Source organism: Cygnus atratus, chromosome 12 (genome assembly GCF_013377495.2).
Source record: "Cygnus atratus isolate AKBS03 ecotype Queensland, Australia chromosome 12, CAtr_DNAZoo_HiC_assembly, whole genome shotgun sequence".
Lineage (NCBI taxonomy): Eukaryota > Metazoa > Chordata > Aves > Anseriformes > Anatidae > Cygnus > Cygnus atratus.
Genome location: NC_066373.1, coordinates 6,718,292 through 6,735,930, shown reverse-complemented (window position 1 = coordinate 6,735,930; position 17,639 = coordinate 6,718,292). Strand labels below are relative to the sequence as shown.

Genomic DNA, 17,639 nt, shown 5'->3' with positions numbered 1-17,639 from the left:
AGCCAGTTGACTAATTCTTTTGAAGGTCTGGTATATCAGTGATCCAATTGAAAACGTCTCGGTTGTGATGAGTCATGTGTTAGCCTCATTCTGTGACTAAGAAATGGAACAGCCATCGATGTCCAAGCTGAGTCACAGCTTCTGCATACTCCCTGAAATAATTTTTGATTGATAATGACAGAGCAGTTGAAATTGCTGTATTTATTTGTATCGTAATCTGCAGCCTACAAAATGCTAGTATACATATTGTTTAAAAGATGAGACAAATAGCTAGAACAAACCCAAACAGATATTTCAGATAGGATGTGTGAGTAAGGAGTGGTGTCCTGTAATTACCTCCCTTTATTTTTCTTTGCTCTGTTATAATTATTTCTTCCTTCTGCCACTATGCATGTGCGTCATAAGGAATGAAGCAGAAGTGACTCTTCTGACTTGGTGGTTGTGAGACAGCAGCACTTAAAAAAACTGGTAGCAAATAAAAGAAATCCTAAGTATAGCAGAATAGCAGACTGCATGAATTTCATTCTTAAAGGGAGCCTTGTTCATGTAGCTGTTTCTGGATGAAAAGCATGAGATTTTCAGGCAATTTACTTGCTGGTGTAAGAGGAAGGTTACTTCTGAGAATGTAGAACTCAATACTCTTCTTTGCTCTGTTGTATTTCATTGACTTTGGTAATTAATTTCAGTGGAATCTTACAATGAAATAAGAAAGACCCAATGTGACTGCTGTCCAAACCTTGCAGACCATCCTCAACGCTCTGGTTTGGTATTTTGCGGTGGAAGGTGCTGGGCATCCTCTAGTATGTGGAACATAGCAAAGAGAACCAAGCTGACCATTGCTGGTCTACTGATGAAAGAAGTCCAGGGTACAATATTGTGCCCACAGGACTTTCCACATTTAAAAAATGCAGCGAAGCTAAACCACAAGAATAAAAAAAATCTTCAAGATCCTCAAAACTATTAAGGAAAAATGTTGCAGACTTAGCAAGTCAGATTCAAAGATAATTCAGTTTTGATAAACTCTGCCTCCAGAGATGGACGGATAAGTCAGTCTGTGTAGTTCATGCCAGTATCCCAATTCTGTCACAGAAATGCTCTTGCAGAACCCCTGTGTCAATGTGCTGACACTGGTAATTTATATCCTCCCCTATCTCAATTTACACACAGTTCTTGCTTTAGGATGTAAAACACACAACTGCAGGAAGCTGTGTGCTTTTCCTCCCTGGATCACTTTGATTTTACACTTCCCCCTCTGCATATGCACTTGCTTAAAGTTCAGGAGTCACTTTGTTGCACTGCACATCTCAGCAGGCTATGCTGGTTTATACTAATACAAGGAATAAATTGTGTTGTCTAGAACCACCACTCACCATGAGACTTTTGCTTGTGATGCTCTGTGCAGCCAAATTTCCATTTTCCCATGTCTGCTATAGGTTGAATCTCAGTAAAGGATTTGATAAGGTCGGGTTTCTCGGAGGTAATTGGTAAACTAGTCATTCATTTTTGGGCCCTCCAGGTTATTCAAAGAAAAAAGAAACTATTTGTTGGTCTTATCGCACAACCCAGTTGTGCTTTCAGGTCTACTGTTGTTGATACAACTTGTTGAGATCTGGCTGGTAAAATAAAACCACCCATTTCTACTTGAAAGTGCAGAGGATATATGTGAGCAACAGGGATGTGAAAGCACATAGACCTATAAGAGATTAAAGGTGAAGTGAATGAAGAAGCTGGTAATTAAATTAATAAAAACATGCAACTTAAACACTATACAAGGTACATAATCCTTTTTTACCTCTTTACATCACAGCTGTTTTAGTACTAAATCTTGTAAATTCATTGTAGAGATTAACTTCCTTTTTTGTTTTATTTAATATTGCTGCCTTTCATTGAGGATAAAGAAATGGAACTAGAGGAGAACTGAATTGCTAGTACCATGTAGTTAGATGCAAAACTAAATATTGTCTGAAAAGTTATTTTGTAAGAATTAATGTTTTTAGGAAGAGTATAATAATTTTCCAAAAATAATCAGTAATTCTGCTTTTAAAGCTAAAGATTATGCGTTCAGGTCGCTTTTAAACCCTATATCACAATTGCAAATATTTGTTTGGTGACATTTCCTTTTTTCTTTTCCCTCCCCTGGTGACCTACATCTCATGAATGCTGTGTTGTCTACACGTTGTGCTGTGTGTCTCTTCTGTCTTTTGGTTTGTTGGCTCTGTTCAGTCTGTGTGTGTCTTGATTAGTATCTGACTAAAGCCCCATCGCATAAATACTTGTTCACATCAGTAACTCTGTGTATCAGAGGAATTGCTGGTATCATATGCATGAGCAGGACGGGCTGAGTGCATAGCTTCATGGACTCGGGGGAGTTGGCATGCAGCAGTTCCAGCTAACAATAAATACAGGGCTGTGTTTTACAAGAATGGATTAATGCTGGAGCATATTTTGGCTAGTTAGAAGTTTTAACTGTGTGTATGGTGTTTGTGCCAGGAATCAGTATATGCACAAAGTGCATAAACATGGTACCTTTTAGTTGTGTGTTTCTGTTTTGCTTATTTGTTTTTGGCAGCCTAGAAAACCACATCTTACTAACTAAAAATGGATAGCATGTAAAAGACAAAGCAAAGATGCTTCAAGACTTTTGTAAAACTCACACTACAAGGGAGAACTGTAAACTTCGTGAGCAGCAACCCTGAGGACTCCCAAAGACCTAATTAACCATTGTAAAACTGTACAAAAGTGATCCAGGAGGAAGAGTTATAAAACAATAGCCTACCTGAAACTTACTTTTGTCAAGGTTGGATACCTGCCTGAGATGAACATGAGATTCCTGGGGTCACTTCAGAGTTTAGGACAGTTACATCAGGTTGTTTTTGGTCCAAAGCATCTATGTTGTGTGATTTTTTTTTCCTTAAATAGAATTTAATGGAAATCATGATGTTTCCTTGTGCTGAATTGTAAATGGCCCTTGAATTTCTACATGTGACTCCTGACCAGTCAGTAAGCTCTGGGGATATACTTATGACATGTGTGGTTGCCTTGCACGTGTACTTCTGCCCAAGGCCTGTACCACGGTGGTGTAACGTTGGTCTGTTCCACAAGGGAAGAATGTGAACATCTGCTGCGTCACTTGTATGCTGTGGAGCCCAGGTTTTTAATGTTGCCCTGAGGTTTTCTGGCTTTCGCATCACTTGGGTCAAGTTTTCCCCCTCTGCTTTAATCTGTGGCAGTAGCCTTGATTTTACTTTTTCCTGTGTTTTACAGTGGTTTGAATTTTATTGACTTGATGGTACGACAGGGGAATATTGACAACCCTCCTAAGACACCACTTGTTCCTGGCTTTGAGTGCTCTGGAATCGTAGAAGCTCTTGGAGATAGCGTGAAAGGATTTGAGGTAATATTTTCTCTGCTTTCAGGGAAAGACTAAATAATCATCACTTCACTGAGAATGTTGCCCCTAATTCTTTCTAAGCCGCCAGCAACAGGAGCCTTCACTACCCTGTTGAGATCTGAAAGGGCAATTTTTCTTTTCTGCTTCCCAACCATGAGAATGACCGCTTTGATTAGTTCCTGAAGCCATATGACTGCCTTCGAATCCTTCCTGAAAAGTCGTTTGTGCTGTGTGCATATCTGGAGGGCTGTGTAGGAACTGGAAAGCCTGACTGGTGTGCTTTAAGAAACTAAAAGAAATTGAGTTAACTTGTTTAGTTTCTTTTCTTTGCCACATTCACTGTCATTGTTGTGAAGTTCCTCAAAGCCCAGGCACTGCTGATTCTAGTTTGAACTTCTGATCTTGAATTAACAAGACCCCATCTATGATAAGCATTGTTTCTTACAGTTGTGTGCCTTCATTTGGCACAGATAATAATGGGACCCTGATTATGGGTATATGACTTATCCTTTTCCTCAGTGATCAGAATCTACTTAGCCCAACAAAGTAGTGATAAATGACAAATAGTTAATGTATATAATAAAGCTTTCAGAACTGGTTGGCAATATATACTCTTTGGTGTCTCGTATTACATATAAACAGCATTCTGTCCTATCTTCTATTCCATTATTGATATTAAACATCTCTGTTCCCTCCAATCTTGCACTTTTCATACACTAGATACAAAAAATTCTGTACTAGGAAAGAACTGAGTTAATGCATGTCAACCCTATCTTAGCTATTTGCTGAATCAGCCATGTCATCAAGTATAATTGCATTTTCTGAATTCTTATTGTATCTTGATCTTAAGAAGGCAATTACCTAAAATATCTGTATTTAAAGGTAACATTTTTGGTTTTCTAGAAAAGCTTCAAAAATTCTCAGTTGAGTAAAGATAATGGCCAATTTACTTTCCAGTAAGGTGTCAGTGATGAGCTGCTCTTAGGACATTTCTCCACTTTCCCCCTCCTGCCCTGTCTCTGCCTTGCAACAACCCATAATCTTTCAATGTTTTTGTGATAAACAATAACCGAGCAAAAACTTTACTATTTGAAAAACACAACTGCTTCAATTATTCAGCTCTAGTATTCTGTGTTTTGTAGTTATAATCCATACAGAAGAATATTCTACGAAAGGAGCATAGGAAGTTTTCTGCTCTACATCAGCTTTCTTAGTTTAAACATTCCTGCTATTTTTAAAGGGCATCATAAGGCTACAGCATATGGTGCTTGTTTGGGTAGTGTTGCACCTGAATGAATATACTGGGTCTCCTTAAAAGTTACGGCTTTGTTTGGACGATAAAACATGTTTGTGCTCTAGTGTACTCCGTGAAATCTAAACAAATCACGGTATTTTACTTTTCACTTAAAATATGCATAGTCAAGGTAGTGTTTGAGTCATCTAGAAGGTCTGACACTCAAAATAACTGCTCTGCACAGGTATGAGCCCATCAGCAGGTGGATGTCCCAGGAGGAAGATGCAATGATGTTCTCTCAGTTTCTTTATATTTTTTTTTTTTTTACACAGAATAGGAGGATGTCAGGTGCTCGTTGTCGTGTTGACATATGCTGTTACCCCTGTTCATAGTGATGGCAGGAATGGCAAAGATTACACCCTATATCTTCTGACCTTCTTTCCTTTTGTAGGTCCCTTCCAGTTCAAATCTTGTTCAAGTTGTCGGCATTTGATAACAATGGCCCCTAATCTGTACTCAGGCTGTCTTACACTTGAGATATTGCCAGCCATTTCTTGTCTTCACTAGCTATAATTGTGTTATTGTAAGACATGATGAATGGCTGTCCATTTTGATAGAAATGTGTAAGAACATGTTTTATATTGAAAGAAAGCCTTTTTATAATTTTATTTTTAAGGAAATGGAAGAGTAAAAGCCTGTTCTTTCTCCCATTAAGAGCAAACACTGATTTTCACTGAGCTCAGATGTAACATGTCTGATCTATAGTTGTGGGGATGGTTCTCAGGAACTAAGGCCTAATCTGACATGATGTCTAGGCTCTGTATAAAGTTTGTAGTAAAATATGATTTTTATTATTATTAAGAAGTCCCTTGGGAATCACCAAGAGGGACCTCTCCCTCTGCATTCTTTCGGTAATCAGTTATGTTCGTTTGCAAGGATATAGGACATACTAACATATTCACTAATTAATCTTAACAGACTTTAGATGTTATAAACTTTACTAACATCAAAAGGAGCCACAGAGCGGTTACCAGTGATGCATTGCTAATTTGAATGTGTGTTTCAAAAGGAGGCGGCATTCAGTGAAATCGGAATGACAGTTCTGTTTCAGTATCTTCATTCTAAAAGAGACAGACCCTTCAGAGCTGTCAGCAGCACCTTAGCATTTAGCAAACCCACAATATCCCAAAGCCAAAGTGATGACAAGTGCTTGGGAGACCAAAATGTGCCTGTGCTATAAACATTTGCCTGAAGGTACTAATGTTATGCTTTACTCCATTGCTGTCAAATGTAGCTTAAGTAGATCAAGAACAACCTTTAGTATCACCAAAGAATTAGTGGGTATTAGTAGAATGTAAGCTAGAAAATATCAGGCAGATAAGCAAGCGCATTTTAGAGGGAGAGCTTCTATTGGTTGCAGTTAAAATACCAAGTCCTAAAGTTTGTTCCTATTCCTGCCTGAATGCTTATACTGTGGCTCCATTTGAAGAGCTCCTCTCGTGGTAAATGTTGCTATTTTTATTTGCGTATTATAGAAAGGCAAGACAAAATACATGTAGGAGCTGCTGCGGACAAGGCATTATCTCAAGTTTGTAAGAGTCATGCCTGTGAAGGCTTTACTACATATTGGCCAAATGCTGCTTGCTGTGGTTCTCCCAGGTTGACCTGCTTGACCAGATTCTACTTTGATTCAAGTGTTGCTTTCCAACTCTGATTGTACCCCTGAATGCACCTCAGTTACCTTAGTAACCAGAGTTATAGTTTTTATGTTTAAGGTGGCAGGCATATTTGAAATTGCAGGATCCAATTCTGCTCTGCCACATGGCTGTAGAAATGGCAGTCATTATGGACATGCAGAGGTAGAATTGGTTATTAAGATGGTAAAACTAGCGAGTAGATATCAATAGTATTATAAGTGAGTGGTTTCTGAACCCTTTCGTGTTGTGCTCTGTCTAGCAGAGTACAAGTCCTCCCCTTCTCAATTCACAGAGAGAAGAAGTAGGTATAAATCATTGTGAAGACTGAGAAGGCAAAATGAAAATTTATCTTGAATGCAATTGTTTATACCGTGCATCTCACTGTAAGGTTTCTTTTTTTTTTCTTTTTTTTTTTTTTCCTGTAAGTAGAATTTTCTGGTTATTAATGGGAATGGTGTTTTGATTGTTCACAGCCCCATTTGTTATTTAGGAACTGCTGGCAAAAGATGGCTGGTATTGACGATGGTGATGGGCTGCTCTATCAGAGAAGCAGCGTAGGAAAAAAGATGTGGCCTTAACTTTGATATTTTTGTTATTAAATTAAAGTTATTAAATACAATTAAAAAATGGTAAAAGCCCAAAGTTGAGCAGCTTAACTGCTGTGTTGCCAAAGATGTGGATCACCATTATTTTTACAGTCTGTCACAGCTTGAACAGGAAAATTGCAGATGTTACAAGTTTCTTTTTACAGTTTAAGTTGCAGACATATCCTCAACATTGTTTTCTTCCTTGTTTGTAGATTGGAGACAGAGTCATGGCTTTTGTAAACTACAATGCATGGGCTGAAGTAGTATGTACCCCGGCAGAATTTGTCTACAAGATCCCAGATGACATGAGTTTTTCTGAAGCTGCTGCATTTCCCATGAACTTTGTAACTGCCTACATGATGCTCTTTGAAGTTGCTAACCTAAGAGAAGGCATGTCTGTGCTGGTTCACTCTGCAGGAGGTGGGGTGGTAGGTTGGAATTTCTCTTATTTTCCTGTCATCCAGTCACCGAAAAGAGCCAGATGCCGCTTTTGGGTTGGTTTGATACCAGATTTGCCTATATGGGGGGTTGTGATGAGCAGGAACTCCATCAAAACACTGGTGCAAACGGTTGGCAGGAGCTTCTGGTGAAATAAAAATGCTCTGACAATTGACTCTACACAAAAATACCTCCAAAAGCCTTTAGAAGTTAGTTAAAGATCGAGAAGTAAGTGTTACCTCAAACTTTGTATCCCTAAGTTTATCCACTTTGTACTTGTTCTTTGTGAAAGAAGGCTGTAATGAAAAGATTAAATAAATCAGCTCCCTGCATAAGGTATTTGTAGGTAACCATAATCCTCTTTGCAGTACATAGCCCTATTGGAATACTCCTTCAGATGCTGTGCGCATGTGTGATGTTTTCCCTGTGAATGGCCCTGTACTTTTTTTCCTTTGTTGCGGAGGGATTGAAAGCAGTGAAAAATATTATCATCCCAAAACTGAGGAAAATACCATACAAATACAGAATTTGAGTCAGTGGTGGCTGCTGCATGCAGTGGTTTAGATCATCAGTAAAGAGGTGTTGCATTGCATGGGCGAAGCAACAGCTGGATCAATTGGGTGGAATACCAGGCCACACAAGGAAACCACAAGTGAGCACTTAGCGTCACCAGTTGCTTGAACTCTCTCTTTGGAAAAAAATCTCTCTTTTGGAAAATATATAAGCTTGTACAAAATATTAACATACCAACAGGGGTGTATGTTTACATTTGAAATTGCACAGTCCTTTTCCATAAGACCGATTTTATGACCTGAGAACATTAGCAGATCTCAGCCTTCTAAATTGGAGCACCTCTTCTGTTTTCCTGTTATGCTGTATGTATGCTGAATTAATATTCTGTTGTCTACTGAAACCTGGTAGGCAGCCCCAAACACCTTAGCCTAATTCTGTGTCCTTTGACCTTCTTTCAGGTTCTCATATAAATGAAAGCTGTTATCAAAGGAATAAATTCACCAGTTCCCTGCATGAAATGTTTTTAGCTAACAATAATCCTACTTGCAGTAGTAAATGGTCCTCTTGGAATACTTCTGTAACTGAATGGAATTTATAATCTTATTATGGTTCGGCGAAGTACAACCTACAGCATTATGGCTGACTTTATTGTTCTTTAATATTAAATCTTTTCATGTGGAATTTAGGACTGTTAAAGCAACATGAGGCCACACATTCAGGATATTCTAAGACTCTGCGTTTACTTGAAGGGTTGTCAGCCCAGCTGACACTATATGGACCTAGGCTGAGCATATGGAGTTAGCAAAACACCCTGTGCATATGCACGTCTTCAGAGAAAATGAACTCCTTGTCCCTGTGGGGATAAAATGTTCTTGCTACATTTCTTTCTTCCTTTTTATTCCTTTTTCTCCCTTTTTCTAACATCGCTCACCTTTAATTATTTCCTTTTCCTCTTATTTAAGCACTGTTAACACTATCAACTCACACACAGTCTTCCTCACTAGCGTCCAAACCGTCTGCTGGGCTGTTCTGTAAGGTACTGCTGCCTTCCTCTGTATCACGGAAGCCCAACGAGCATCTTTCCACTAGTCCTCTGCTGTGGCTGCCTCCTCTCAGAGCAGCTGAAGGGGGGACAGGTCGTGGCTGGCTCCCAGCAGAACAAGGGAAAACCATATCTTTTCCCTGTTAAGTAATTAAATAAAACAGCATTTTCAGAGGAAAGTCCAGCGATCTGGGAAGAAACTGGGCAATAACTGGTGTAGGTCTGTGTGTGATCTGGGGAAGACTGCACGTAAGATGGAGCTGGAGCTGACTAGCCTGCAAGACAGGGTGCTGATCCCTGTGGGAGACTCTGGGGAGAGTACCTCATGCAGTCTGTTCTTTGTAAGGGAAGAGCAGGTGTTACTGGAACTGGAAAGGAAATGCTTTTCCCATTGCTTGATAGGTCTTAGAGGTAAGCTCTCACTCTGGAGATGTGTGATTTTTTTCCCTCTTCTACTAACTAGACAAAGATTTCAGAGGACATGTGTGTGTATTCCTCCTTAAACCTCTCTAATACTCTGTCCGTTAATCCTTTGAAAAATGTAACAACCTCAGTCGAAGAAATTATTTTCACGAAGTGGTTTGCTAATAAAAGAGAAAACTGGCATTTCAGTTTTCAACAGAAAACTTCACTATGTGAAGAGATTTTTTTGTGCTGTTGCTTTAATAGATACAAGGCCCATTAACATTTTCAGCAAGTGGAAAACCTGTCCAGTTTGTTTCTAAATGCCATAGAAATTCCAGAATACTTTAATGAGACAATAGGCTCCCTGTGGGACTAGAAGTTTGTAATTGTTCCTTTCTCGTTATACAAGATCATTATTTTAGCCACTTCATGCAGTTTACGAAAAAGAACTTGTTGCTTCAAAAATATTTGTGAGCTTCTTTGTTCTGGCTCCCCAGTCCTCTTTAGGAGAATTGTGCAGCAATTAAAAAAAATGAATTGGGGAAAATTCTCAACGACCTTTACTTATGTATTGCCTCAGTTTATTTATGTGGCCATATTTCTGGTTGTAGATGTATTTCTGGATGTACATGTAGTGAGGAAACTATAGCAATTGCCTTCACATCTGTGCCTGGGGTGTGTTTCGTATGGGATGGTATCATTTAATATCTGACAGGATGCTTTCAATAAGGCAGTTTACCTATTTCCAGATGTTCCAGGAGACATCAGAAGATGATGCAGAGAAAAAAAACACACCAAGATAACTGATACTGAAAAAAAACTTGCACATGCCTCTTTTTTTCAGTTACAGAGACTTTAATCCTGTTCCATATACCAGATCAATACCCTCCCTGCCTCGCGTTCATCTAAAAGGTCAGGGCATCATATGATCTTCTCTGTTCATGGTAGGAAACTTGTATAGTTATAGGGAAGCACCTTGCCTCTGTGAACTAGAAGAAGAAATGTGGACAGTCACAAGCTCTGCCTCTGACAATGCATAATGTAGCCTTCCATTGTAACTCCTCTAAAGAGAAAGACTCCTCTAAAGAGAAAGGGGGCTTGAAAGGAGAGATTGTATTTGCTTTTGTTTCCTAGGGTCAGTTTGTTGACTTTGATTGTTTGCAATGGGGGCTGCTTTGGGGATTTTATTTGTTTTTTCTTTTTTTCCCTCTTGAGGTAGAGGAGGTTAAGAGAGGCTGACTCAGCTGCCAGCCAGGACAGTGAAGTAGGCTGGAGAAATTTTAGGGGCCTTCTGGGAAAGTGTGGTACAGGCTCATGTCTGATCAGACGTAAATGAGAAATCTTGCAAATAATTCTGTTATCATTGCTCTAACTGTTACGGATCAAGATCTAACAAGGACAAAGCTGGTCATATGCTATCTTTCAGGCCTCTGCCTGGTAGGACACTTAAACACTTCTGTTTAAGCAGACCATTATATTGATTAGTAGGGCAGTTCGATAATTAACAAGAGATAAAATTGTATAGTGTGTATAGAATTTAAATGCTTAAAGCTAGTGTAAGTGCCCTTCTGAACTGATTGCTAAAATATGGAGAAGGTCAGCTAACAATGAACTTCAAAAACTTCGTGTTATACTCACATAGAAATTAATACTCAAAAATATGAGGAGTTTGTTCTACAGTAAGCTATATGTTCTTGTATATACCCAGTTGAGAAAATAGCTTATCTTAACTGTAAAACTCTGTAATTAAAGTTTGAAATGACCGTCAGACAATAGTAGAATAGCTCCCTTCACAAATACACTCAATTGTCTTTTTTTTTGAGTGAAGCCAAGTGGCATCTGAGGAAAATAGACCGAGAAAACTGAGCATTAGCATGCACCCCACTGGGACTGATCTGCTGTATGAAGCAATTAGTTCTCTAAAATTAAGACTGTGTAAGTCAGTGCAAGCCACAGCACAGGCTTGTATGAGATTACATTAATAATTTTAAGAACAACTATATAAACTTGTGAACTGCACCCTGGATTAATTGAATTAGTATAAATACAGGACTGTTGTATTAAAAATCAAAATGAAGCAAAAAAACCCCTTATGATCATCACTTCTAGCTATAATAAATACAATCTATAATAAATACAATGTCTATGATATCTACCTGGAAAATGAATTCTTTCAGGGATTTAGATCTGTTAGAGACTGCCATTATGCCCATTTGCTTATTTGTTTGGTTTGTATATACTGCTTGTTCTGTCTATTTAGAACACAAAACTTTGTTTATTTATCAAAATTGTGTAAATACTTCAATTTCATCACTTAACCCCTCAGATGCAAGGCAGAATTATTAGCCAGTTCTTTATCATTTCAGTCTCGCAGATGTTAGAACTAAGCTGTGTTAAAGGCAGAAGCATTGCCTGCTGTCCTGAAGCTCTGATCTGACCCTTCCCTTTCAGGCTCAGCAGCAGAGGAGGTGCAAGTAGAGTAAGTTACAGATAAAAGCTCTCATGTTTGAATTTGAAGAATAAATCTGACTTGGCAACAGATTCAGGTCATCCTGGCAGGATTGGTTACTGCTTGGCAGGAACCCTCATTTTTATTGCTTCTACCCTGCATAAATTGCAAATATTTGAGGATGTGTTCCAAACTGAATCACCAAAGTGGTGATATTTATCCGACAAAGAATTGGCACTCCTTAGTAAATCTGGTCACATGCTATCACAGGAACCCCTTCACAAGAATTATTAGATTTCTTCTTAAAAAAAATAGCTCTGCATTTATCCCTTCAAATTGTCTCTGCTCTGTCTTGCTTGTGGATAAGTCTTTCTCAATTTCCAGACTTGATTTGTAGCCAGCTAATGTATCTGTGTTATCTTCTGTTGTCCCTTTTTTAAAATTAGCTTTTCTCTCATCTTGGGACAGTTCCTTCAGATCTCTTTGGTAGTATGTATATTTGTATGTGGTTAGAAAGGAGATGCTCAGAGTCAAATCTTTCCTTGGCCAATATTTTTCAAGTTGAAAGCAGGTTTGCTTGTTCATACTCCTTTTCCAAAAGCTCCGATGTCCTTGGTCATCCTACACACGCTGGTTCATGTAGACACATACTTATTTCCTGGGCTTTGAGCTGGTTGGCTGCAAAGCAGCAGTAGGCCAGTATGAAAGCCAGTCTTGCCTTCTAAAATAGGTCTCTCAGCATCCCTGATCCTTTTAAACATTGTATGGGCTGATTGAATTTAGGTCTGTCTGCACGTAGCAGGTAGGAGTACATTAGGTAGCACTCATGACTTGTGTTTGAGTCAGTTCTTCTTGAATGTGCATAATTGGAATTTACTCCACTCTTCTGATGGTCCTGGCCAGCATACTGTACAATGGCATTACCACTTCCCGATCTGCTAAAACCTTTACCCAGTACTTCCCAGGACTGCACTTGCTATTTTCATATTAGCAGTTCATAGCCACTCTGCATTTGATGAATACACCCTAAGTGCTTTTCTCCTATTTCATCTCCTTCAGACAAGAAAGAGAATAAATCAGCTCATACAGAGCTCTGTGTAACCAAGGCTAGGCTGCGTTCAGTATCCAAGCTATCTCGTTTAAAGCCAGACAGGGCACCTCTACATTGTGCTGCCCTGTGCCGTGTGAATGCCTCTAAAGCATGGATGTGCTCCCTCAGCAGCCCAGGAAAGTCCCAGTGCCATGCCTGAGTCTATTTCCAGACACTGTCTCAGAGCATAATCTGTTAATCAAACACAAAAGCTTGGTGAGTCATACGCAAAAAGCAATTTCCCTGACCAAAGCAGCCTGCAGTCCCTGAAGGCCTTTCTTTTTGCCTCTCACAGCCCAGCACTCCCCAGAGGACATGTCCTTCCCCGAGTCCCCTGCTGAGTCATGTCACAGACAGGCTTAACTCTTCCTTGGCCGTTCAGCTTTTAGGATAGAGTTTATGTGCTCTGGGCAAGAATCTTGGCTGCCGTACACTCTCGTAGCTCCCCTTAAGTGCAGCAGGTTTATACCAGATGAAGATCCAGCCGGGAGGCTTGGTTGCACCCCAACGTCACAGTTTTCAAGGGAGAGAGGAAAAAAGATCCCCTGATGATTGTTGCAGAAAATAAGAGAGTCCGAGAGTAAAAAGAGGGCGTTATTTCACGGTGACTCTTTCCCCTTCCCTCTCCTCCAAAACTTACTGTGGTGCACTGAGTGTAACAGATGCTGCCCTAATGCTTGTTCAGCTTGTCCACTCTGCAATGTTCACCTGAGTGTTTGGTTTCCAATTTCCTCTGCTATAATTGGAAAAATAACACCTTCAAGAAGTGCAGCTGACTTCTCCAAACACCACAGAAAAGTTTTCCTTGATGCCAGTAGATGTCTTCTCTTGCAGTTTTCTTACTACGCTTGTGTACTTTGTACCACCTTCAAATACGGTTATGTGGCATCAAAGCACTTTGGAAGTGTGGATTCTGCTCACATTCAGTGCCAGACAGGTTTCTTGTGCAAGAATAAGTATGAATTATTTTTAAAAATACTGTAGCACCTCTGGGCTGCAAAAATATGCCCTGCAAACAATCATTTCTTAGTGATGCTATTGGTTCTCACAGATGTCGTTTTGCTGGGTGGTATCTTTTAGATCATTTGTTCTCTTCTGCTATGAGGTTGGGCTCAGTTTTTACAACAGCAAAATATAATGAGCAGAAAGGGTGCTTTCATGAAAGAATACTGAGCTGTGAGTGCTGTCAGTCAGTACGCAACTGGGCCACCAGACCTAGGTCTGGCCTGTGCCTTTAGGCCAGACCCTTTCAGAAAGTCAGTAACTTATGCTCTGTATTTATACTTCAACCAGTGTTAAGTTAGTATTAATAAGATGATTAGATTAGTAAGTTTTCTTCTGTTCGTGCTTTTCATATTGACTTTTCAATGTCCATGACGTTTAGTTTTTACTTTTGAATTGTTTAAGTAAACAGAACATAATGTTTAGTTTTTATTTTCTAATCTATTTTTCCCTTCTTTTATGTGACTGTCTCAGTATGAGAAATTTCCAATCCTGCAGGTTTAAAGTTGTATTTTAAAGCAAAGAAATGTAAAGAAATTTCAATCTTTCTATTGGAACTAAAACAGATAGCAGTGTATCCATTTATAATAGATTCTATAATAATCGTCTGTTTAGATTAGGTTAAACATACTGGCTTTATAAAGAGACAGGATCCCTTGAAAAGGAATCAATCAAACAGACTTTGAAGCTAGAGAGATGCAAGACTCCAGTGTCAAATCCAGTGTTAGGAGACATGCTTCATTTCCACAGAACGCTGCAATCCAAGTTATGCAGCTCTTTGAGGACACACTGCGTGGAGTTCTGCATGATAAGCAGCATAAGCGCGCGTGTGTGTGAGTGTGTGTACAGATGGATGTTAAAGCAGATTAATTCAATTTTAAGGAAATATTTTGTAACCATGTCTATCACTTCAGTGAAGCAATTGATCAATTTATTCAAAGACTGCTAAATCCTATTAAAAGTAAAATTAAGTGTTCAAGTGAGTTTTTTTTTGCCATTTATGAATTTTCCCAGGTTCAGGAAGCATCTAGTTAGTATTTATATGTGGAAATTTACATTGTGTAAAAAATCAGATGTGTGGAGAGCTTTATTTTTTTGTTTTAAACAATGCCTATCTATTTAGACACCCACTCTGAAGGTTTTGGAATTCATATACTATTTCTGATAGCATGGTGCCTGCTTCTCTATCTGGGTGAAAGCTGAAGGGTAATAGAGATGATGTGGTTTTGTCGGGGCAGGGAGGAGACAGAAAACCTTCTTTTCTGTTTCTACCACAAAGCAGTTTTTACGAGGGGAATGGCTTTGGAATCCAAAGTAGAGGACAGTGGTTGTGTGCCCCTGAGGTCAGGGTGAGAGTGTGCAGCGGGACTGGAGTCAGCATGGAGATCTCACCTGCTCCTCCACGGCCCTGGGAAGAGACTGTTCCTCCTTTCAGCTGCAGAACTCCGTTTGCATATTTCATTTGTGAACCATGGGCATTCTGAGCACTGGGACCCCACGTACTTACAACTAACATGTATAGCCCTTTAAACAAAAGGTACTAATCCAAAAGTAGCTAAATGACTTGAGGGATTAGAAAAGAGACTTAAGAGCGACTTGCATAGCCACAGTGCTGTTTTGGAGCTTAGTCGAATTCCACAGAAATTAGTGAAACGTTTGAGTTCATAGGTTGAGTTCAGTTCTCCTGCTTTGGGGAGGAAGGCATGCTAAGCCCAGTATCAGCCTTTATTCCTAGATTTTTGAAATACAAATATTAGGACCACTTTGCACTAAAATTAGTACAAACCAGTGTCAGATCTTCAGAAAGAAGTTCAGTGTTAAGATCTTCAGAAAGCTGTAGAAGAATGTTTCATGGAATTGCCTCAAAATACTTCAGTGATCTTGTTCATCCAATTATAAAAATACTGGTCATATGAATCAGTTTTAGGCTTTAAATATCCACAGAAAGTATTCTGACCTGGGGTTTTAGATAATCTTGTCTCTGTGGGGGGTGAACTAGTCAGTTTGAGTCAAGAAGAAAATAGGTGGTGTTTTTTTTGTGCATTTCTCCTATTTATCTGACAGTCATTTAGTTAAATGTTAATCATCTTCTGCAGGATGAAAAACAACACGTTTTCTACTCTAATATTTGACCTTTTAAACATGCACTGTTTTTGATTCAGGATACATTCATTATCCCTTGTCTTCCTGAGTTAGATTGAAAATGCAGAAAACTAATTAGAGAATAGATCAATAATGTCAGAATTTCAATCAACTAGCATACATTATAAAATACTGATTTATCTAAATTACTGTGGGTGGTGGTTTTCTGGAAGAGACAGAAAATGAGAAGAGGATTGCTAGTGAAAATGGCTGAGAAAAGGAGAGATACAAAAGTCAGATTATTTTTTCTTCCAATTTTATGTTACAATATTTTTGGAGGCTTTAGACTAAGACAATAAGTAATAGAGAAATGAAGCATGAGAAGAGTGAAAACTTTTCTGCTCCTAGAAGATATTATATCTTGTGAGATGAGGCCCCTCAGGAAGAGATTTGCCTATGATTTCTAATAGATTAAGGATTCCAATCCAGGAAAATAGTGGATGATTTTAAAAAGAAAAAGTCATTTATGTTTGGTATTGGATTATCGTGCTACAAATCAACATTCAGATCTGGGTACTGCTGTAAGTTCCTCTGAGCCGCTGGATATGTTGTTCAGTTTGCTGTGCTATTTCCATTTCTCACTTGTAAAGGAAGAATTACAGTGCACCCCTCCTCTTGCTCCCTTCTCTTTGTCTCTTAGTACCTGCCCAAGATCGCAGAACTGTGCCTTGCTGTACAGTTGTTTACTGACTAACCCAGTAGGAAACCAATTTGAAACTCCTGGATGCCACCATATAAAAATAATACTGTTCTCTTGAGATGTTCAACTTAGATGACTGTCACTAGCAATTACATTCAGCATTATATGGGAAGATGCCAAGACCCCCAGGGTATGCAGGATTATCCAATTATTCTACTGTAAATGAAAGCCAAGCACTGATTACTGGTATTTACATACTAATAATCAGGGTTTCTGGTTGGAATGAACTGAAATGTGTTTATCCACGGATGATTTTACTGGTCATGCATACCGTTTACAAATGACAATCTTTTAGCTGTAAATATAAGTAAGAATCTGCTAAATTTAGTCAGACATAATTTTCAGAATCACTGTGCCATTTCTTGCTTCTGGGCATATCCATGTAAACGTAGTAGCTTCAGTGGAACAATGTGGTTGCAATGAGAGGCAGAATTTGGCTACCAGAGGTCTATCTTCTATTTGTTAGTGTGCTAAGAGTAAAATAATAATAATAATAATAAAAAGGGTTGTGGAAGAAATGACCTGTTAGGATCTTTTTTGAAATCCAGATGACTCAGTGTTTAAAGCAGCACTTCCCTTCTCTCAGCCTCGTGAAGTTACAGGTTATAATTTAGAAGTTAAATTTTTCTGGGGACTGAAGCTGGAGAGGCAAAGTACAGACATTTGAAGGCACAAATCCTGCAGTGCCCCAGTTCCTACTTAAACACTGACGTGGCATCTGATTGACCTTGCTGGATTTTTGCCCAGACACAGAGTCTTCCATCTTTAGGGAGGTTGCCGCAGAGGCCACGTGTCAGTCTGTGAAGGGTCTCGAGCAGTTTGGATCCAGCAAGCTCACAGGAGCACACTGCCCTTGTTGGGTTCCATCGGATATCTGTCTACATGCAGAGGGCTTGCAAGATTAGAATTGAAAACGGACTTTTGCTCTGAGGAAGAGAGAGGCATCTCA

The 17,639-nt window shown here is 39.1% G+C and overlaps 1 protein-coding gene across 2 annotated transcripts in view; it reads left to right on the top strand.

Moving 5' to 3' along the window:
- The window catches only part of VAT1L (vesicle amine transport 1 like), a 53,900-nt gene that overhangs the window by 1,970 nt on the left and 34,291 nt on the right, over nt 1-17,639 (top strand). For both annotated transcript variants that reach the window (XM_035543345.2, XM_035543344.2), the window contains exons 2-3: nt 3,265-3,394; nt 7,122-7,337. In XM_035543345.2, coding sequence (XP_035399238.1) covers nt 3,265-3,394; nt 7,122-7,337 — 346 coding nt within the window. The remainder of the gene's footprint in view (nt 1-3,264; nt 3,395-7,121; nt 7,338-17,639) is intronic.